This window comes from Cryptomeria japonica, chromosome 3, assembly GCF_030272615.1.
Source record: "Cryptomeria japonica chromosome 3, Sugi_1.0, whole genome shotgun sequence".
Classification (NCBI taxonomy): Eukaryota; Viridiplantae; Streptophyta; class Pinopsida; order Cupressales; family Cupressaceae; genus Cryptomeria; species Cryptomeria japonica.
The window spans coordinates 275,469,305-275,493,777 of NC_081407.1; the positions used below are offsets into that span (position 1 = coordinate 275,469,305).

The 24,473-nt window shown below is 37.2% G+C and overlaps 1 protein-coding gene across 1 annotated transcript in view; it reads left to right on the forward strand.

The window, feature by feature from the left end:
• LOC131063912 (probable V-type proton ATPase subunit H) overlaps nucleotides 1-19,945 on the forward strand; it is a 76,373-nt gene extending 56,428 nt beyond the window's left edge. The window contains exons 11-12 of the mRNA XM_057997881.2: nucleotides 69-248; nucleotides 19,491-19,945. Coding sequence (XP_057853864.2) covers nucleotides 69-248; nucleotides 19,491-19,739 — 429 coding nt within the window. The 3' untranslated portion in view covers nucleotides 19,740-19,945. The remainder of the gene's footprint in view (nucleotides 1-68; nucleotides 249-19,490) is intronic.
• Nucleotides 19,946-24,473: the final 4,528 nt, after the last annotated feature.

A 24,473-nucleotide genomic window follows, 5' to 3' on the forward strand; every position in this document is an offset into this window, starting at 1 on the left:
TTTATCTACATATGCTTATGTTTCTCAGTTTCTAGATTGCTAAATGTTTTCACAATTTCATATTACAGGATCTAGTTGAAGCATTAAATTTTCTGGAAGAAGGCTTAAAGGATAGCATTAGAAAATTAAGTTCTTTTGACAAGTACAAACAGGAGGTTATGCTTGGAAATCTTGATTGGTCCCCAATGCACAAGGATCCATCATTTTGGTCTGAAAATATTACTAAATTTGAAGATAATGACTTCCAGGTATGTTGAAGGCCATTTTTCTACAAAAACATATTATATGCATGCATTTGTTTATAATAATATAGATCTAAGTATACTTGTAGATTCTCAACCTAAACAGATAAGCAAACCTTGTTTCCAATGAAACCACAATGAGAATGACACCTTTGATTATTAGATATACATGCTTGAACACAATCGATCAGGAATGGATGCTTTATATTTATTACCCATGTGTGATCCCTACCTTTGATGAGAATATATTAGATCAAATATTCTGTTTAGCTTGGATTTATTTATTTAGTTTATATTAGCTGGTTACAAGTTTTACTGTATTAAATAAGCTGAAGTTCTCATTTAGTTATCGTTAGTGGACTATGACTCCTCAGAAGCTGAATCTTCTAAGGAGTCATATCCCACATAAAAAACTACGTGTTTGATAAAAAATCTAAAAGATATAGTACAATGGTATTAAAGATGTGATTTTGCTAGCATGTAGGGTGAAAAACTAATGTTTTGATGCAGATTTTTATTTTTATAGCACATGCATACTAGTCAAAGAGAATTAGGTATCACCAGAGACAAAGAAGGAAAGTTCAATCATCATAATCAAGTGAGGAAGTTAGAGAAAAGAGAATACCTATAGATGAAATGAATTCTTTGCATGAAACCATCTGTCAAGTTCAGGGAGAATTGGCAAGGACAAATCCAAAGGACATTGAAAGAGTCCATGGTAGAGCTAGTACAATGCTTGCTAAATATGAACCAAAATAAGGCTAACCAAGGAGAAGGGAACTCTTTAGCTAACAACCAGACTTTTATTAACTCCCCTTCCAAGATCTTCCAAGCAAATGTTTTACATAGAGAAGAGGAACATCCAAAAGAGGAAGAGTCCCGTCATCAAACAATAGATGACTTTATGGCTTCAGTAGTACCACTGACACAAGACACCCAACATCGTTTGGGTATTATTAGAATTCCTACATGTAATGGGTCCAACAAATGTTCTGCTAGATCTTGGTTGCAAAAATTGAACACTTCTCATTGAATCTTATCTTATTTCTGAAGAATAGGCAATCAAGTTTTCTACTCTCCACTTGGAAGGAGTGCCACATGAGTGGTGGTATTATGATAAGATGACTCAAGAACATAACTTCATTTCCACATTTGAAGAATTCAGTGAAAGATTGGCATAAAGGTTCGACAACAAAGATATAGAGATTCACTTTAGTTGAGTTGGCTCAACTTAAACTTAAGCAATATGGAATAGTAAACAACTATGTTGTTGAATTTCAAAGATTATTAATAATGGTTCCTAATGTTCTAGAGAGAAAGCTCACTATTGTATTTGTGGAAGGATTGACGAAGTTTCTCTAAGATTGGCTGAAAGCTTTTGATCTACCATCTTTATAGGAAGCCATCAAGAGAGCCCTAATCTTGGAAAACTCAATACCTTAGAGTAAAATTTACTCAAAGATACCACATTTGTATCAGCCAAAGGAACTTTCTAGAAAGAAGGATCTCATGATAGCCTTAGAAGAGCATACCACCAAGAAAAGAGGTGGATACCAAGTTCCTACGGCTCATTACAAGAGAAACACAATACATCCTCATTTTGGTCAACATATTTTTTAATAGAAATAGAACCCATTACCTCTTCCTCATGTGAGAATTATTTTGTAATATAACTACCATTAATATCATCATTGTCAAGGCATGAGAGCTTATGAAACCTATAGCCATTTTCTTATTCTTAAATTGAACATTTACATGCACATTATCAACATGACTAATCATAGGAACAAATTCTGTATTGATATATTTTGATGGTTTTATAATGTGTAACAAAGCAAGGGAGGATCATATAAGACATCAAAGGTGATCATGGGGATTATAAAGCAACAAGCTACAATTGCAAAAGAAACAAATTCACCATCTCACTGGTCAAGATACCAGCACTAGCCTTGAACTACAGCACTTGGTCAGGACTATAGCACTAGGATTGGATTCCAATGCCAGACTGGGACTCTAGCACTACAGTGGGACTCCAAAACTTGGTCCCTAGTATCCTATTTGGGCACTAGTGTCTCATCTAGGTGCTAATATCCTTAATTGCTCTATTTCATCATTTCATTGTTCGGCTTGTCCTTTGTTCATTTCTTGAGGAATTTGATTTTTCATATTCCTCTAGTAAATTTAAGGATGGCCTAGATATCATCCTTTCAGAGTTTATGGAATACAATTTGGGTGGAGAACTATAATACTCTTTGATAGCATTTGAAGGAGTCGATGTCACAGGGAACTCAAATATAAAGAATTTGAAGGAGTTGATGTCATAGTAGTTGATAGATTCACCATCCTTTGTATCAAGAAAACCAAGCAGCTCAACATAATTATGGGAGAACATAAGGTATGTGATAATTTAAATGTTGCAGACTTTAGGAGAATTGGACATAGTTTTGGGTGTACAATGGTCACACTCTCTTGAAGAAATTTCCTTGAACTATCAATTTAGGGAACCTTAGTTCTAATATGAAGGAAAGGAGGTGGTACCAAAGGGAATTTCAAATAAGACACCTAGACTAGTCATAGAAAAAAGAATGTAAGTTTAGATCCAAAAATAACACTATGCATGTGCAACCAATGCATAGCAACGAAAATCTTTTGAAGAAAAAAATGACAAACTAAAAGTATAAGATTTTTTGAAAAAATCGGGATTTAAACAAGGAAAAAATGGATCTAAAACAAACATAGAAAACTGTTGAAATAGAGACAAAAACTACTTGTTTTTGAAATTTAAAGGCATTTTCATAGCATAGAGATATAGAGAACAAATAAATTAGAGAGTTTAACCCATGAATTGTCTGAAATAGAGAGTTTAGCTTGTGAATTGTCTAAAGTAGAGAGTTTAGCCCATGAATTGTCCAAATGAAAAATCTGTCTAAAATAGCAAAATGCAATGTAGCATGTAAGCTTTGCTAGTAAATGATTCTTTGGTAAGTAGTGTATAAAGTTGATAAAATTATTGCTAAGTTAACAATAAAACATTTCATTGAATGATATGTGAGTAACCTCTAGTCTTGTTGTATGATGTGAGTGGATGGTAAAATGCTACTAACAACAGTTACAACACTGCTTTCCAAATTATTATTAATATCAAAAGAATGCTTAATCATAGAGACTGCACAACCATAACGTTCAAAAACTCTGTAAGACCTCAAAACAACTAAATATGCTTGCATCCCAAAAGGATAAAAGAAAAAGCATTTTATCACCAAGAAATTTTCATTTAGGAAACTTAAAAGAATCTATCATCTAAATAGAAATCTATCAATCGATAAAAGAGAAACAATATCTCATAACAGGTAGATTCAAATGGGCATGAATTACACATTTTCAAAGATTCAATATACATGTATTAAAACTTAACTAAATTTAATCATTCAATTATCAACTAAAGTTAATGTGCAACAAGTAAACTTACTCAACTTTCAATGCGGACCACCAAAAACACTTGTGGATTCTCAATAGAGCATCGTTTGACATCAATAAATCCAAATCGACTGATACCAACAAAACAACTGTAGGCAAAGGAATGCAATGCATTCCTGTACATTGTCACTCTGTCACTACAAAGACTGAATCTCAGACCAAAATAACTCCAATTGTAGATCGATTAAGAGTCTGAAAATTGAGATATATGATGCATTTACATCCACCAACATCATGCAACTACCGCAAGAATAGATGAAACATATGCGCCACAATGCAGACCAAAAACTGATTGACAGATTGTTCACCAAATTAGTCACACTTAGCTCACCAACTATGGACCTCTGAGAACATCTCCAAAGCTCCAAAAAATCCATAATACACTTTGATATGGCTCCACACATCCGCATGATCACTGTACTAACCCACTGTTAGTGCATTCCTCGAGACCACATCTGGACCAAAGATATTACAAAGTTACACATCCAAATCAACAAGTTTGACATCAATGACAACTCAAACTCATATGTGCAACAATCTCCCCCTTTGTCATTGATGGCAACACTTGTGCCAACTCAAAAACATTTATTTCTTTAATGAATTCTTCTCCCCTTTTGACATCAAGGACAAAGGGTGTCTTCACAACAGAAACTCAGCATTCTATATTGAACTCCCCTTATTTACAACATCTCCTCAAAACTGAACATAACTGAAAACCAAAACTGTGTCATCTACTCATCTGCATATATACAAATTCAACATTGTCTTACTGGCAAACACTTATCCACCTTTCAGAGATTGGGGCATGATGCTCTTATGAATAAACTTCAACTACTTCCATGTGATCTTTCACTCTTCTCCCATAGAGTCCAAGAATATGCATTGACTTTTAATCTTCAATAGAAGATCTTTTGCTTCTTTGCAGCTCACCGAAACCTTTACAAATTGCTCCAACATTTGAGAATCATCATGCAATCTCACCATGCTTGTGAGCTTCAAGTCTACTACAATTCTCAAGATATAAAATTGTTTCTTTATCTCCTCTTTCTGATTATGTAATAGGTTCAATTTTATGTATAAGTTCTCCAGTTGCATTTTGCCACTACTATTTCCATTTTTCTTCAAGTCAACAAAATTAGCATACTGTACAATCTGGGCCTCCAAAATGTCCATTTGACTTTGGATATCCTTTGTTGAATTAGGCCACTGATGGCAAAACCGATAGATTGTTACTGCGTCATCCACAATCTTCTCAAATAAACCTCTTCTGTCCTTCAGCCAAGTGTGTGCATCTGCACACTTATTTACTAGCTCCTCTACTCTCTTCTCTATATCTTTCAAAATTGTTGCTTCTAGGTTAGAAGCATAGTCTTTTAGTCCATTAACTAGTACCTGTAACCACTTCACATCTCTCAAATTCTCATGTAGCACCTACCTCTGGAAGTTTCTCATGAAGAAATTTCACTGTCTCATTTATTGACCTTGTACACTCCACTTGTGTCATGATAAATTGCTTCCTTGCCGTATGATAGAGAACATCACCTAGATGCTGTTGAAATATGTAGCTAGAATCGGATACTAGTTTAAGTTATTCATGTAATTGGGCTGGGCCCCATTGTAACTTATAATAATAGGGCAGGCCCTATTTGGGCGTTCAACTTATGTATTATGTAATTGTTATGGGGCAAGACCTATCAAATATGTAGCTTGTAATTAGACCTTGACCTATATAATTGTAACGTGTAAAACTCTTGGCATAATATATGCAAGCCGACTTAGAGTTTGCTGGAGCTCCTAGGTTCGAGTCCTAGCTGGTCCATGTCTCAACATGGTATCAGAGCTTGGTTCGAATTAGGGGTAATCAGATTGATTGTAGTTGTTCCTTGTCTTCCTATTTGCTCTTATCATTTCATTCGAAATGTTGAACTGTCTCAAGGTTGAAGATAGATTGGATGGTGCATCCAACTTAACGTCATGGAGATTCCGAATCATGCTTGCATTGAATGGAAGTGATCTTGCAGACTTTGTGGAGAGATCATCCATTGAACCTGAGGCAGAAGAGGAAAAGACTTCATGGAGGAAGAAAAATTTTCAAGCTCAAAGAATGCTGGTTGACTCCGTGAAGGATCATATTGTGCCTATCATCTCCAAGCTGAAGTCTGCTAGCAAAATGTTCAAGACATTGGAAGAGATGTACAAAATCAACAACACTAGCCATGCCCTAGCTTTGAAGCAGTAGCTTCATCACATCAAGATGATGAAAGGTGAATCCATCATAGCATACTTCATGAGGATTTCTGATTAGAGAGATCAGCTCTCATCCATTGGGAAGGTTGTTGATGACAGTGACTTGACCATGCTTGCTCTCAATGGTCTTCCGGCATCTTGGGAGTCTTACATTCAAGGAATTAGTACAAGATCAGAACTTCCCAATTTCAATCTTTTGAGAGCAGATTGCATACAAGAAGAGTCACGGTTGATAGCAAGAGGAATTGAGCGTGATCATTATGATGTAGAAAATCAAGTCCTTGCTTCGCATATGGTTAAAGGCAAAGGAAGGAAGTGGGATAGAGACAAAGACTCAGATCCTGCCCCTAAATCAAAAAGGAAGGACTTATCTCACATCTAGTGCTTTAAGTGTGACAAGTATGGTCATTTTGCTCAGGATTGCAAATTCAGGTCTACTCCTCTTGCTTCTTCTGCAGAAGTTGGCATAGGGACATCTCAGGAGGAGCAAAGGTCAAATGAAGATTTCCTTTTCTAAAAGGAGGAAATATTAGAGGGAGCTTGACATCTTTAGCTTCAGAGGGAGCTTGTCAAGCTTAGAGGGAGCCAGTTTCTTTTAGCTTCAGAGGAAGCCACATTCTTTGGTTAATGCATTCTTCTATGGGAGAAGTCTGAGGTTAGAGCCCCCGTTCCACCCTCTGCGAGTAGGCATGGTGGAGCCACCCTCTGCGAGTAGGTATGGTGGGTATCATTGAAGAAATTCCACCCTCTACGAGAAGGCATGGTGGTCACACCCTCTGTGAGTAGGTATGGTGGGTATCATGGAAGAAATTCCATGATGAGTTTGTTCACCCTCTGGGAGTAGCTATGGTGAACGTATCATGTGTTTCATCCATGGGAGTAACTATGGTGGTAGCCACTATGTGACTTTATTATTCATAGAATCCTCTCTAGCTAAGTAAGAGGGAGTGTTGAAATATGTAGCTAGAATCGAATTCTAGTTTAAGTTATTCATGTAGTTGGGTTGGGCCCCATTGTAACTTATAATAATAGGGCAGGCCCTATTTGGGCGTTCAACTTATGTATTATGTAATTGTTATGGGGTAAGACCTATCAAATATGTAGCTTGTAATTAGACCTTGACCTATATAATTGTAACATGTTAAACTCTTGGCATAATATATGCAAGCCGACTTAGGGTTATTGAAGGCATGTGTCACCTATATCTACAAGGTGATTTGAAGACAATCAATTATCCAATACAAGCGATGTATGTCTGCAAAAACAGCGAATTTCCTACTAAACTATCAGCGATTCTTCAAGAAGTCAGTGAACTACTTCTGTGATCAGCGAAGTATAAAACAAGGTCAGCGAACTGTTGCAGAGACAGCGAATCATATCCCTAGGACAGCGAACTGGTTCCAGTGGCAGCAAACCTTATTGTAGGGTCTGCAAACATCATCTTGAAGACAGCAAACAGTTGATAAGATTTGCAATTCACCTTGCAGTGACAGCAAGCTCCAATGAACTCCTCTGTGGCAGCAAACATCTTGTGTTTTGCAGATAAGTTCATCATTTGTGTGCTCGCCCTAATTTGCAGACTTAATACTATTGTGCTGATGTTAAATGCTTCATGTGCTGAAGCTAAATTGTACAGATACCTACTGATTATTGAATAATAAAATCTGAGAATTGTTGCGGGGTTTTTCCTCCAGGAGGGAGGTTTTCCCAGGGTACTGCTGTGTTGTTCATGTTGTTTTGTGCCATAATGTGTTGCATTTTCAGTTTCTGTTATTTACATTAAATCTGATTACTACAAATCAACAGATGCAACATATGAAGAGGTGACAACCGCTTCAGATCCATCTGTCCTTGAGTCATGGGCACTTGTAGAACTTCAGATGTGATAACCGGTTCAAATTTCATCTGCAATTGCAACAATCTTGATACAGAATCTTTGGGGGTCTGGAAGATTCCCCAACAGACATTATTCTTCTTTCTTCCTCTGTTTTCTTCTCCTTCTCTTCTATCTTCATCTTTTCTTCTGTTTTCTCCGTCTCCTTTGTTTTCTCTAGTATTTCTATTGCAACATTCTGTACACTTTTATCTATAGCCAACTGGTCATTTAGACCAGTCTCGGGGCCAACATCTTTACTTTTCTACTCCAGATCAATACCGCTGCTACTGGCACCATGTGAGCTCTCTTTTGGACTAGATCTTGTGTGTCTTCTCCAAAGGAGAAAACAAAATCCTCTTCAATTCTTCTGCAGCCTCAATTGCTGCATCCTCTGTCTGTTTAACCATCCTCTTGATGTCATCTCGATCACTTACCATAATTATGTTGACTCTTTGCTTTGTTTAGAATCTTGTGTTAAGAGCTTGCACAACCTTGGTTCTCTCTGCCTTGGATAGAGGGCTGGTCACCTTATCTAAGTCTCGAGTCATCATGTTAGACTCCTCCATCACATCAGCCTTTCTTTTCTTTGTCAAAACTTCTAACAACTCTTTAGGCAATTTATCTTCAATATCACTCAGAGTTTTATCAAAAGTAATTAAGTACTTGATAACCACTTTCTCTATAGTTTATCTATCTGTCGGAGGTGCATTTGGTTACAATCCTGCAGAAAATCCCAATGAATTATGTTCACAGATAGCTCTCACCAAGCTGTCTAAGTCAAATGGTTGATATTCAGGATCATCTTGAGGGGAATCAGTCTTCTTCTTCTTAGCCTTTTTTGCACCTTTCTTTTTCACCTCCTTTCTCTTCTTGGTTTAGGTCTCTGTGGGAGAGACCAAAGTTCTCTTCCTTTGACTAAAAGGCACTGTGTCCTCTTCTTCTTCTTCTTCTTCCTCTTCATACTCAATCTTGATCTTTTGTCCTTCTCAACCTCTTCCTTATGGAAAGCTTTTGTTTCTGCACTTCCTCCTTTGTACTGTTGCTTTCCACTTCCTCAATCATAGGTTGTGGACCTTTCTTCTTCTTTGACGTCTTTTGCTTAAGTCTCTGTGTTGGTGTTGGAAATAAGCCACACCCGGACCGACGATGGACTGGCCCAAGAGGGGCCAGTAGCTCAGTGGTAGAGCACTCCAGCAGCGTATGGAAGGTCCTAGGTTCGAGTCCTAGCTGGTCCATGTCTCAACATGGTATCAGAGCCAGGTCCAGGCTAGGAGTCCCAAGCACACGAGAGGTGTGGCTTAAGGGGGGGTGTTGGTGTTGGAAATAAGCCACACCCGGACCGACGATGGACTGGTCCAAGAGGGGCTAGTAGCTCAGTGGTAGAGCACTCCAGCAGTGTATGGAAGGTCCTAGGTTCGAGTCCTAGCTGGTCCATGTCTCAACACTCTGTGCTTTCCTTTCATTGGTTATTGATCTAGCTGGGGTTTTAGAGGAACCTATCTTCAACAGTAGGCAGATTGATCTTTTGATAAAGTTTCTCCATTCTCTTTTCATGTCCCTTATCTAGTTTCTCCTTTGCTAACTTATTCAGAATCTTTGTAGCTGTTCCAAACCACTCTTCATTTGGATCAACAACCAACTTCAATAATGTTACAATTTTCTTTTCAACTTCTTCCTTAGATACCTCATAGGGTAACTTAGGCATCCATGCAACTCTAGGCTCAATAGCCTATATATAACAGTTGTCCGTGCTCACCGGGAAAGTCATCTCGTTCTTGTACTTCTGGAACAATTCATCTGGCATCCTTTCTCTAGCTTGCATCTTGTTTTGAAAGTTTTTAAAGCAACTCCAATATTGTTTGTTATACTCTTCTGCATCATTAACAAAGCTTCTAACATGTTTGATTTGCACACCCAGAGGACAAAACTTGTCCCACACCTTATTCTTCATTCCCAAAAGCTCATTCATGAACATGAAAGCCAAGCAAATGATTAACAACCCATACCTGAATGGATACTTTGTAGTCTTAGTCTTCTCCTAATTGTCAAGTAGCTTTTGCCTCAGCAATTCACACAAATCAAATCTTTCTCCCTGAACCACCATCTGATGAGCAACATAGATAACAGTGGCAGTAGCATAACTCTCTTGGTTCTGAAAATAGATCTTATATGCTACACCCATAGTCACATATTTCACTCCTGGATCAACTATATCTCCTATAGTTATAGACCTCTTATCTAACATTAAACCAGTTTGCTAAGCAACTATATCATTCTTCACCATTTCACCGAGATGGTGCCGGTGAAACACAAACTAGTCAATGCCCTAATGGCATCCTTAGTGATCTTGTATGGCCAGTCCAAATACATCACATCATCGTGAATTTGGCTCAGGATAAGCTGAATCCATGCAAGCTCATATCAAAAGTTGGGAAATTCCTTACATATATTCAATCCTAAGTCCGAACATGCTTGAACTAGGGCTTGAAAGTAATCAAATCATCTTCTACCAATTGCTTCAATACATAATTAAACTTCACATGACTTACCTTTGTCAAGGGTGCATGGATGTAAGCCCTAACATCCTCAATGTACACAATGTCCTTTAGAACCCTCGAGAAGGCTCCTTCCTTGTCTCGTGCCATCACCACATATGGATAAAGCTTGAAAATTGGTTGTGGCTTTTAAGCTGGGTCAACAACGACCGGTTTAGCCATTTCACACTTAACAAACTTGAACAAAAAAAAACTTGGGCTTTGTAGAAAATTGCATTGTCGCACTAGGAAAGTCGTTCGTACACAAGAGCTCTTGAATCAATATGTATTAAAACTTAATCAAATTTAACCATTCAATTATCATTCATTCCCATTACCATGTGCAAAGAACTGAAAACACAAAAGCAATCACACATGAACACCAAAATTTTAATGTGGAAAACCCAATGTGGGAAAAACCATAGTGAGAACAATCTCACTATATGGAAAACAGGTTACAATGTTTAGGCCAGAGGCCAAGGAGCTCGCTGCTCTTGATGTGGACTTGCAAGACCAAGGCGCATAACCTCAGGGTAAGATACAATGAAGACTTGTGGACACAAAAGATCACTTCTTTAGGGCAATATACATTACATCTGAAAGAGAAACATTAATATGCTGATTATAGTTCATTGATAAAACACATCTAATACTGCTTTCATTACTGCTCTACTGTACTTGCGAACCTTTGCACACCTTCGCATACTCTTCGCATAACATACACAACTCATACATCAATCTCCAAAATGATTTCATCTCTTATATACCATTTGCAACCAAAATAACATCAATTAGGTTGGCCTAATTAGATGCAGTGTGTAAATACAAAACAGTTGTCCCAAAAACAATCTCCAATGCAATGTGGAAGGCAAAATGCATCACACCATGTCGGCACACCTTGACTTTTCCAAATTAACCCCTATAATTCTGCATGCTATCGCACGGACCAAAACGTCACATGTCGGCACAGAAGGTAAAACAGTTAATGTACACCAACTAAACTTACTCAACTTTCAATGCGGACCACCAAAAACACTTGCAGATCGATTAAGAGTCTGAAATTTGAGATATATGATGCATTTATATCATGCAACAACCACAAGAATAGATGAAACATATGCGCTACAATGTGGACCAAAAACTGATTGGCAGACTGTTCACTGGAACAGTCACACTTAACTAACATGAACTGTGGACCTCTGAGAACATCTCCAAAGCTTTGGAAAATCCATAATAAACTTTGATATGCCATCTAAAGCATCTACAAATAGGCTCCACACATGTATCATTTCTCATGTCAAGCTGATTTTATTATTACAAGCACATATCAGAATATTGCAAGAAGTACAGAGATTACTGGACAATGTGAAAGCTATGCGGTTTACATTAGAGATTTTGGATGTCACATCAGAGATGAGACTAGTAGCAAGAATGCTGCTAGAGCTGATCAGTGTCAGCAAGAAGAAGCTTGCAGCCAAAGAAATAAAGGTACAATTATGTATTGATCAGATTTTACATTTTCAGCTGAAATTGCAAAATAAATTGGGAAAAAATGATAAAGATTTTAAAGCAAAACTAGACAATCTTCAAAATTTTGCTGCACAAGAAAGTTTGCAGATGTTCAAGATGTTTTAGTAGCTTTCTAATAACAATGGTCACATATCTATTTGCTGATAAAATCAGACCTTGTTGATATACATATAAGAAATTCTGTTAATTCCTTTCTTGCTATATGGGGAATTCAAGAATATTATTGGAATTTCACAAAAATTGTTCTTCCCATGTCAATTCAATTGCTGAGAGGATGAAGAATGATAACGAATAAACATTTTTTGTCAAATCAATGGCTGGGATTAAACAAACTTAGATCAGAGTTTCATTGATCTTATCAGGTTAACCAAATTGTACATATTTTAGTGAAGCTCTAATAGGGCAAGGGTCAGACAGAATTGAGGGATGAAAAGTTAATAGTAAGGATTGAAAAGGTCAAAGATCGATGTCCTTTGTGGTATTGCATTTAGGTAGCAGGCCACATAATATAATCTCAAAAAAGCTACAAGGTGAAGATAGTAAAGATCATCCAGCTTTTTGGCAAATCAATGGTAGGCAAATGAGGATCAATGTCATCAAGTTCTTAGGATTAAAGATGATGTGTGACAGAAGTTAGTCATAGAAGGGCGACAACTGTCAAAGAAAAGTTTAATTAGGTTAAAATTTTATAATATATGGTGATAATGCCATTCTTTGGGCTTGCAGGCCCAAAGATTTTCAATGTTTGGACTTGATAGTTGTAGAGGCTTTCCAAGAGACACCCCACTGGAATTTTTCGTTTAAGATAATCTGTGGGGAATGTCTGTGTTTTGACCTTGTTTCAGCTTCAATTGCATGCATTGTAATCTGATGTTATGATTTTGTCTTGATGTAGGATGTTTCTGGAATTAAGTTATATTATTAAGTATTGTGGTTATGATAATTTTATTAAAGTTATAGACTTGATGATTTTAACTGGAAATTATAATTTTAATTGATTATTGAGGAATTGAAATTATTTGGATACCTTGAGATAGCAATTTTAATAATTGATATATTCTGCAAGGTGTCATGATCCTGTTTGAGCTCCTATGTGTAGATCACAGGTACAGATAATTGCCAAGAACAAGTTAACTGAGTCGAACTAGCAAAGGTGGCTCCAGCTTTAGTAGTGGCGCCTGGAGATTGGACAAATCTCCAGTTAGTGCTTAAACCTGAGAAGCACAGCAAGAGACATTTAATTCAGATTTGAGCCTGGAGATAAACCTGTAGCTGATTATTAAATGATCGAATTGGAAAATCTTATCTGAGAAAAGAAAAGATTAGATGCTGAGGTAACCCACTTTAGAAGAAAGATAGTCCTTGACTTAATGTAGGTGGTGGCATCAGCAACAAGGAAAACCAGGGATAGAAATGAATAAAATAACTGACAGGAACTTTAATGGAAATGACCCAGGATCCAAGAAATTAATGCACTGACTGAAGAAAATAAACCGAGAAGGAAACTGGTGTAGGTTAGACTGCACACCACAACATTCTGGAGCAGTTGGGGAAATTAATTCCCACAAAACCTGGGGGAGAGAGAAGACCTCTCACCAAAAACCATGAAAGACAAATCTTTCAGAGAAAGGATGAGGAGCGGAGCTTGTGCTGAATTTAATAAAAAATAAATCTACCTGGGGAAAAGAAACTGGGTGAAAGATGATGAAAATGGAAGACCTGATAGATGTTGGGTGCACGGAAGAAACTAGTGGAAAAATGACTTTAAATATTTGGCGGAACTAGAACAAGAATTTGGCCGGATATACATGGGGTTGCTAGGAGCAGCATGTAGCATCTGAACTGAGAAGGGAAACCTTGTATTCAGAGTTTGATTCTAATCCCAAATAGGCGTTAATGTATGGACATTTATTTGGCAATCATTGTTGATCTGTGCCACATTCTTTCTGTGAAGGTGTTGTAATTTGTTTTGTACCTTTTCTGGTGTCTGGATATGCTGGGAGATTTCGTGAGTTTTTTCCACCCCAAGGCATCCTGTAGTATGGGTTTTAACAATTTATGTTTTGTGTGGGTTGGTTGGTGAGGTGGATAAATTGATACCAGTGTATTTTGAGTCCAAGTGAAGTTGAGATGGGTAAATTGATACCAGTTAAAATGGCTTCATCACCCTTGGAATTAAGTTGGTAGGCACCAGGTACAGGGAGGGGGAAAAACCTTGTTAGTGGCTATGATTGTTTTGAAATCTTACTCTGGCTGGTCAGGTGGTTCCTGTATTACTTTATTGGTTAGTCACTAAGCTGTGTTGTAGTTGAGGAAAAATCTAAACCAGCCAATGGTACTGAAGATCCTTGAAAGGAAGGGAAGGCTATCAGCCAAGATATCTTAAAAGTCAGAATGTGAATTGTGATGCTTCTCTAACTAATCCAGCAGGATCTTATTTTTTCTTTTGCTCTTTGTTGAACTGTTCTCCATGAATGGGGTTCATTGGAATTTGTGTATATGTGTGTCTCTATTGTTTATTAAGCTTGAACCTAGTTTGACTTTCCCGACAAGTGGTGGAAGCCTGGAAGGTGTGGAAGGAAGTGAAGTGAATTGATAGCCTTCTTTAGATGAAAGGAACCTGAAATTCAGAAATCCTCATTATTGCCTGTGGAACCTCATATGTATTGTGAGAGTGACAGGGTGGACCAACTTTGCTTTGTCTGTTTTGGCATCCAGGAGGCTGGTGAGAGGCTGCATGGTTGAAGTACTGGGAAACCTTTCTATCTCTTCATTCATGCACCTTGTGATAAATAGGATATGAAATTGGCTCGAGAAGGATAAAATTAGAGGATAGACACTCTTCTCTAAATCTTACTCTCGGCATGGAAGATACCTTGGTGTATTCGAGAAAAGAAAGCCTGTTTAAAAATCATAGATGAAGGACAGAAAATTTTATTATGTCCACTAAGGACAGCCCTTTTAAAAACAGTGTAGCTTTGTAGATTTGATAAAGACTATGTGCAGATTGTCTATCTTGATTTTGTTAGGATAGAGAAATTTATTGCTCAGTATATAAATGGATTATTGTATTATCTGAATGGGTTATTCTGCTTGATTTATTTTCAATCTATTGAACTATCCCAAGGCCGAGTTGAAGTTTGGGAGGTTAATTGTTATTGTAGGTTGTGAAGATTCTGGGGGGTGAATAACAAGGTTTATGAGTCAATATGTACAATAAACCCTGATTAAACTTAGGTCTTAACCTTACAAAGTTCATTAAGTGCAGTTTCAAGTTAAACCAGATAGTAAAGTTATGTTGTGTCTGAAGCTCTATTGAAGGTTAAACCAATTTAAAACTTGTTTGATGATGTAAGATTTGTAACCTGAGGGATTAACTATAATTGTGATTAACCCTGTGAATAATCAGAGTTGAACTCAGGTTGAAATCTCCGAGAAGGCACCCAGGAGTTTGTGTTATTATTGGGTTTAAATTGACTCGGAATTAAACAGTCTTCTTGTGTCTGTCCATTCTATCGGATTCAGAACTAGGAGTTTAACCTTGTGAGGGTATGAGATTTGCAAACCCTGCAATAAACTTGAGATAAGGTCTAATCTTCATGATAAATCATGGTTAAGCTACGGTCAAGGTTGTATGAAACACATGTAGAAAATTGGCTAAATATTTGATATTAAACCAGTTTCTAATGTTTCCTTGCATCTGGATTCAGTGGCCCTTTCCCTGATTTTCCAGGTTGAAGTTGCTGATGGGAGGCCTTGAGGATGCAATAAGTAGACTCAGGAATCTCTTTCTCATTCTGAATCAACTAATCTCTTGGAATCAGATTTCAAGTCCAATGAAATTGCGACAGAGAATAATCCTATTCCCAAATTTCTATCTGATGGTTTTGCTCTCTGGAAAGGTCTTTTGCCACCGATAAGGTTATAAAGCCAATATTGGATTTCAATCTGGTTAAAACTGCTGTTGGGTCTGGATCCTTCTTGCAATTAACCTCAGTGATATTAACTCCATCGGGTATCAAAAGCTAAGTAACCATGATTTAGAAAGTTGGGTTAAAACATTTACCATAGTTTGTTGCCTCATTGGGTTATTTGAGATAAATTCGGTGAGAAACTTGGTAAGTGAGTGCAATAGTGCAAGGAGCTGAAGTTAGGCAATCTTTTTTTTTTGATCGGTAATAATATTTTATTTATTATTATATTGGAATAAAAGCTTACATTGCAGATTTAAAAAAAGTCTGATAATTCAAACACCACCATCCGGCACCCCCTTTACAGCCGCCAGGACACCACCACAAGACTACTGATACTTTGGCATTCTTACAAAATTTGCCAAGATTACAAAATTCGAGCAAAAATTGAACAAAATGGTATCCCAAACATCCATTACAAACCAGAGACCATAAGCCCTGAAACCCAACAAGCACCGCCCCTACTGAAGACACCATTACCTTCGCTACTTACATGTAGCAGAGAGAACACAACAATAATAGATATAGAGGACTATACACATAAACAAAAACCATCAAAAGGAAACCCACAAAAAACCATCATCCACAACCATGCCCTGCAGAAATTAGGGCACATTTAGGGCAAAACTGCTCGGTCCTTCATCAGCATTGCCACGACCACGACCACCTGTATCTGCACCATCACCCACACACTCCACCGTGCCCATCGATCTTCCTCTTGCCCTTTCTTTTCACTTTCGGCTTCACAACACCACCCCTTGCAGAATTGTTTGCCGTAGGGCACCGAGCCTCCAGCTCCTCTCTCTCAAAAACAGCTTGAGAGAGTCCCAAGCAATAGTTGCCTCTGCCCGCTGCTCATCTCTGTCTAGACCAAAAGGCCAGCGCATGTAGGGGACCAATTCTTGCAGTTCGTGAATACCATCAACGTCCAACCCTTTCCCAGCATTAAAACCAGCCCCCGACATTGCCATCACCAAAAGTTCCATCAAGCCACCCAACCGGTCATCCTCCACACACTGTCTCATGACTTCAACCAGAACGTCCTTCCTCTCTCCCAATTCCAGACCCCACGCCAGGACCATGGTCACCACATTGACATTAGTCCTGTACTTGTGCATGGTCTTGAGGAAACTCTCCCCCAATAGCATCATCACAATTTGAATGAACACATCCTCGCCATGTTTGAAAATGTATTTCAGCCGCTTCTCTGAGATATCACCAACAAATGCCAACTGTTCTTGGGAGGTGTACAGGGAGTAAAGGTGGCCTCCATACTTGTCACCACCTTACAAGAACTTGCATCCAATACTGTCAAAAATGAGCCCAAGTCCCTATAAATAAATGCCCGTCCCAACCGCACATTCCTTCCTTACCACCAAATGAGTAAAATTAATGATGCCCTTGTACATCACCTGCCACATCAGCCTCTGCAGATTTCGAAAATCTTCCAAGTGGGTTTCGTGTACTTCATCAAATGATGTTGCCCATTTGGACAACACAACCGCCACCACATTTCTAGTCCTTCTCACATGTGTGAGCTTGGAATTCTTAAATAAATTTAAATCATTTCTGATTTTGGATATATATTTATTTAAAATCCAATCATTTGCTTCCCCTTTAATGATTGCACTAATAATGATTTGTGAATCCCCTTCAAGGTGCATATTTTGAACTCCAAATTTCAATCCCCACTGAACCGCCAATAATGCTGCTTGGACTTCTGCTTCATTATTGGTGCCCTTCTCAATTTTTTGAGCACCCAACAACACAATATTTGCATGCCAATCCCTAATGACAACCCCTGCCTTGAGATCCCAGGTTGCCTTTAGAGGCAGCATCAAAATTGGCCTTACCACCCTGTCTGCGGCAATTCCCATTTTTCTTGGATAGTAGAGGAGAGATTCGGATCAACCAGAGAAGGCCCATGAACGGGCTGGTGGAGTTAGGCAATTTGGGTTTAATGAAACCTAGGGTTATTAGATTCAAATACCTTAAAGGTCTAAGTTTGTGGTTTAACCAAAATTAATAATAAGATTCGCTCCTGTTTCAAAATAAGATTGTAGCTAATCTCAAGGCCCTAAACTATGTGATAAAGTCAGATTCTAATAAAAAGGTTGCCTGCTAGAATATTTAAAGAGGAATATTAACCTGGTCAATAAACACAAGTTAACAAGATTAAATAAAGTTCTTACATCTAGATAATTATTGCCCCCCAGTTATGGGTTTAGGAGATGAATCATTTGCAATAGTACTAAGCACACAATTAACTAGAGTTAGTCACTTGGAGCCAAAAACAAGCAAGGGTTAGTGTATTTTTAGGCCCTTTTAAATTGAAATTATAGTTGATCGGACTTTTGGGTTTAAAATGTGATCATCTAATACATAAAATCCATTCATACGGTTAAACTGTAATCAATCGATAATCAGTGTCTCACTTATTCAGCTATCTTGAAAGAAGATGAAACTGATCTTGAATTCACGATCGACTAGATTTGGATAACTTGGATAACTTGAGACCTGAGTAAATGAAGTCAGGTTTTCCATATATATGCTTGAGCCTTAGACCTGGTTTTTGGTGCAGTTTCTAAATGTTAAAGCCAAGGACTATCAGGATTTGAATCTGATTGGGTTGTGCCGATTACCCAAGGCAATTACTTATGTCTGGATTCATAGCTTTAAGACTTGAACAGGGTTTTCCTCATATGGTGCATGAACCAGAATACAAATTCCTCTAGCTTCCAAATACATTGAGAAAACAGGACCATGGAGAAATCTGGAAGTTAGATCCATGGATGAATATGCTTGAGGAAATAGAACAGAAATATGTTCGGGATTAGAATGTTTGAAAGATAAGAATAAGTTGGATATTTGGACAGATTTCCAGTGACATGAAGAGGGGTGCTATGATTTCAATAAAACATATTGAGGTGCCATAGCCATAACGATGCTTTATTGTGCTATCTGGGTAAAGTGAGATTAGAATCAAGGTTAAGCCTAAAAAAGGTGAAAATGGATTGTAATGCACTGAAAGACAACCTTATCTATTGGCATATATTGCAAGCTTCTGCATCGGTGTTTTAATCTTAGCTTGAGGGTTACATTGTCATGTTCCTTGAGCATGGTTCATTAGTTCAAGGAACTTTAGATAATTGTGGATCACAGATCACCTGGCTAGTGTTTATAAACAAATAATTTCAACATACTAACTTTTTATACAAGAAGTATTCCGTGTGTAGATGTTACATGAACTGAGCATAACGAAAAGAATTTATGAATTAGATTCCAGAAACACAACCAATCATGCAGCCACAAAAGTTTTAATATACAAACTATTGCTATACCATTTTTACACTTGAATTATAATAAATTTGTATTTTAACTGGTCAAGTTAGAAGCGGCATATGTTATCCCCTTATCCCTTTAGCATGAGTTTAGAATTTGGGCCCTTACTATAGCCTTGAGCACTTGGTAAGTTCATTCCGAGGACCCAGTTGGGACATACAGTTAATGTGGAGTTTGTTTATATTAGATTAGAAAATATATTTATTATACAAATTGATTTCTGGTGTGGGGAGACAAAATTTACTAATTTGGATGTTTTATTTGGTGGCAGGTCTTACGTGTTTTAATTGCAATACTTGATAATTCTGGAGATCCAAGGACACTCGCTGTGGCTTGCTATGATATTTCTCAATTCATTCAGTATCATCCAGTTGGGAGAGGCATTGTTTTAGACCTGAAAGGTAAAGAGCGTATCATGAAACATATGGATCATGAGAGCTCAGAAGTAAGAAAGAATGCCCTGCTGTGTGTGCAAAAGCTTTTGCTTAGTGCAAAGTATGTGAGCTATTTGCAATCATAAATTAATTAATTATTACTTTAGTATTTGTTGCTGTTAAGGCTTTCTTACATGACAATCTTTGGCAAGAAGGCTTACACATATGAGGAGCACACTGAGACTCCCTTTAATTTTATTTTTTAAAGCTGCATATTGTTTTGTCAGCTATTTGCAATCATAAATTTATTTATTTTTATATCAGGTATTTGGCACTGTAAGGCTTTCTAACATGACGATCTTTGGCAAGAAGGCTTACACATATGAGGATCACTCTGAGATTCCCTTGATTTTTTTTTAAAGCTGCATATTGTTTCAAAGGTTTATTTATATTTTAATGGATCCTGGTTTCTAATAAAATCCACTTAATCTGGAAAATGCTGATAGAAATCCCTTAAAAATGTGGCAATGATTGCCTATTAATCTTTGCACGGTATATGCAACTTCTTTTTCCCTTAATGTGACAAATCATATTTTCCTTTAAGAGTTAAATTGACATGCATTTCTTAGTTTCAATTTTATCGTTTGAATTTATTAAAGGATATAAAACATATTGTATGCATAAAATATTATAAAAAAATTAAATGTACTTGAAGAGTATTCCTACCAGTCTTTGAACCCGTGATGGATATCACCACAATACTCGTCTTTATTTTATAAAAAATCCTTATAAAAGGTTATAAAAATTTCAACTAATAACAGTCAACTGAATATCATTAATAATTTCGAATTGTAGCAAGCAATGACTCTAGAATAGTTGAAGCAAATTATAGCAGTTTTGTGTGGTTGTAGGTACATTCCATCTCATCCCTTGAGTGATCTTATGACTGCCATGTATGTGTGCAAAGATCATGGATGACTGCCAATTCACTCAGTGTTAAAAGCCAACTTTTTCCATAAAAAGGATGCCCTCTGCTTCCCAATTACTGTTGGCGTTGAGCTGCCAAAAGATTAAGTCTACCAAATGGCTTCTTAAGCATCGTAATATTATATATAAATGCATATAGCTTGCAGATGCATCCAATGGGGTGCATATGATAAGCATCGTATCCCACAAACATAATAATGAATCTAATGTGACGTGGAAATGGCAATGTGCCACCTGTATTGAGCATAAATAGAAGAGTAGCAAATAGTAATTTTTAGAGTGGGAGGAAGTTTGTAGGTTAATAGTTGATAGCAATACAAAGATCCTTGTAGATCAAAGAGGATTCAAGGAGGGTAGAAGGCTTCTTATCTCTTGCAAAACAGATGTAGGAAAGTGGAGTTATGGGATTGGAAAACCAAGAAAAACTCTTTTTGGTTTGCTGGTTATGTTAGTTGTCTTTTATGGTTGCGAGATTTGTGGGAATAGCAAGTCAAACAAGAAGTGAATGCAATTAGAAAGAATTAAAAAAACATCTAATCATTAGTAGTCTCAAAGTTAAGTCAATAGTTCTTTGTGAGATTCTTGTAGTAAAAGTAGGAGTGTTTCCAAAGGAGGCCTCAACAATAGTTCGGTTGCTAAGTAATTTAAAAAAATTAGAAACATGGATAAGCAATGCTGGACCAAAATGGTTGTTGAGGGGGAATAAAATTGGAGGAAGAAGAATTGCATGAAGCAGATTAAGAAGTGGATCAACAAGTGGGACATTGATTTGCAAGATTGCCCGAACAATAATGATGAGGTAAAAAAGTTTGCGTTAAAAATAATTAGAACTACCATGTGGACAAAGTAGGTTGGTCGGGAAAAAATATATTATATCAAAGAGTTTAACCCGTTGAGGGAGCATCATGAAAAAGACTACCTAAGGGCAGCAATTAAGGGAAAGGTTAGACTTCTAGTTGCACAAATTAGAATCGGGTATAACCATCTTAGATGTGAGATGGGTAGGTTAGTCCCTAAGGACCTGTTAACAATAATCTTTACTTTAGAACTGACTCAAGTAAAATTTTAATTGTTGTAGTGTATGTTGATGACATAATATTTGGAGGAAATGATAGTATGTGCAAAAAGTTTGTTGATGAAATGCAGAAGGAATTTGAAATGTCTATGATTGGTGAATTAAATTTCTTTCTTGGTTCACAAGTTGATTAGAGCAACAAAGAATTTTTCATTTCTTAGTCTAAGCATATCAAAGAATTGTTAAAGAAGTTTGGGTTGGAAAATTCCAAACCAGTGTGTACACCCATGACCACTAGATGTAAATTAGCCAAAGATGATAAAACTCTTAAAGCGTATGTAAGTCAGTACATGTCAATGATTGGAGGACTATTATATCTAACTGCTACTAGATCGGATATCATGTATGTAGTTTGTTTGGCAGTTAGGTTTCAACAAGGACCGAGAGAATCACATGTGACATTAGAAAGGATTTTCAGATATCTAGAAGGCACAAAAGGGTCTGGCTTGTGGTATCCCAAAAGTTCATATTTCACCTTGACAGCTTATACAAATGCAGATTGGGCCAGAAGTGTTGATGACAAGAAAAATACAAGTGGTGGAGCATCCTTTCTTGGCTCTCGGTTGGTTGCTTGGTCAAATAAGAAGCGAGAATCTATGTCCTTATCTACAACTGAAGCATAATTTATTGCAACATCTTCATGTTGCATACAAATTCTATGGATGAAGGAGACTTTGAAGGATATCGGTGTGTTATTTAATGAACCCATCTCAATTAGATGTGATAACACCAGTGCAATAAACATTTCCAAGAATCCGGTACAACATTCGAGAACAAAACATATATCTATTCAATATCACTTCTTGAGGGAAAAAGTGTTGAATAATGAAGTAAGACTTGAATATGTACCTACAAAAAAACAGATTGCAAACATCTTCACCAAGGCGTTGTGTAAGGATACTTTTGAGTATCTCTGACATAAGTTAGGGGTGTTACCCCTTCCCAACTCAAATTGATGTACATTTGGATGTGCATTGGTCTAGTGAACAACCTGAATATTATTATCTGGATTGGTTCTTGGATGCTTCCTCTTAGGGGGAGTTGAGTATTTTTCATAGGGGGAGTTTCGCTCGCCTTTGTCCTTGATGTCAAAGGGGGAGAGAGAGTTGTGATGAGAGATACAATATGATGTTTATATGGTTGTTGTTTTGATGGATGTTGCCATCAATGACAAAGTGGGAGATTGTTAGCGTTATGTTGTATGTTGTCATTGATGTCAAATCTTGTGATTCAGTTAGGACCGGATGTGGTATATTGAGCAATAGTGGAAGACATGTATATATGTGATGTTGATGGATGTTTGGCGATTTCTCGGAAGGTTTGGTTCTTCGGAAGATGTGTTGCAATTGTTACTGAGTGCTATTTTGGGTTTGGATTGATCCAGAATTCGAGGATGGTAACAACATTTGTGTAGGGTGTGTATAGTATTTTAGGTCCTATATTTGTGATGGATGTAATGTGTTCTATGATGTACATTGTGATGTGGTCTACTTCTCATTCCTTTCCACCACCGGGATTTTTAGTGTTGACCTATTTTAGATCTCTATCTTAGCTAACTTAGAAGATTATGTTTCTCAAAGACATTGTATATATGTGGATGATTTGAATGAGTTAGGATGGCAAGTTGTGTGAAGATATGCGAGACTGCAAAGAGAAATCCAATTGACATGTGAAGTGTGTGTCGCGGATAGTTACCAGAAGTAGTTCCGGTAGTGCAGATTGTCTTACAGTGGCGAATTATCTTTTCTCTCTCTCTTTCTTTGACAATGAGCCTTTTTGGGTAGTGAGCCCTTCAACAATGAGCCTTTTTGGGTAGTGAGCCCTCCCGCAGTGAGCCATCTTTTGTAAAAAACACCTTAACTTGTGTCACCTTAACTAGTGTTTTATATTGAGAATTAATATTCTCCATGGTTTTTCCATCCTTGGGTTTTCCACATAAATTCTGGTATTCATGTGTTTGATCAGTTGTGTGTTTGTGCTCTCATGTTATACGTGTTTTAATTAATTCTATTGTTTGCTCTGGATTTGTCAACGAAATTTAAAGAAGGTTTAATTGTCAACTAATTCACCCCCCTCTCAGTTGCTTGGATATTCAACCTAGCAAGTTTGGAGCATACAGATAGCGAAGTGTTGCAGAGTTTCTTTACTGGATCTTCTACAAGCTGTTGGTGTGTTGTATGAGTTGAACATGAACTGATCCCATGCATGTGTAGTTGCAATTTTCTTAGTTCATTCTTTCTTCTTTTGGTAGTGAGTCTTTCTGGCAGTGAGCCCTCCAAGCAGTGAGCCTCCTTTTGTAATCCCATATAACTCGTTATATTATGTTGAGAGTTAATCCTCTCCATGGTTTTTCCCATTTGGGTTTTCCACGTATAAAATCAGGTGTCTCTCTTATAGTTGTTTATGTTGTGCATGTTAATTCTATTGCATTCATCTCTACTTGCTAAGATGAGATTAAGTTTATGATAATCAAAAGTTTTATTTTATTATTATTTGGGGAATATTGATTCACCCACCTCTTAGTATTCCGGTTTGTTCAATAGAATCATGGAGATAGCAAGAAGTATCTCTAAGGCCAAGGGGCTTCAAAATAAATATTCATGTGAATATTTTATAATTGTAATATACTTATTGAATAGATGTCCGACAAAGGCCATGCATGAGAAGATTCCTTAAGAAGTGTGAATAAGATCCAAATTGAATGTGGAGTACCTTGTAATTTTTAAGTATGTCACATATGTATAAAGGAGAAAAGTGCATCTTCATAGGATAACATAAAGAATCCAAGACACACAAATTAGATAGCCATTTCACCAAG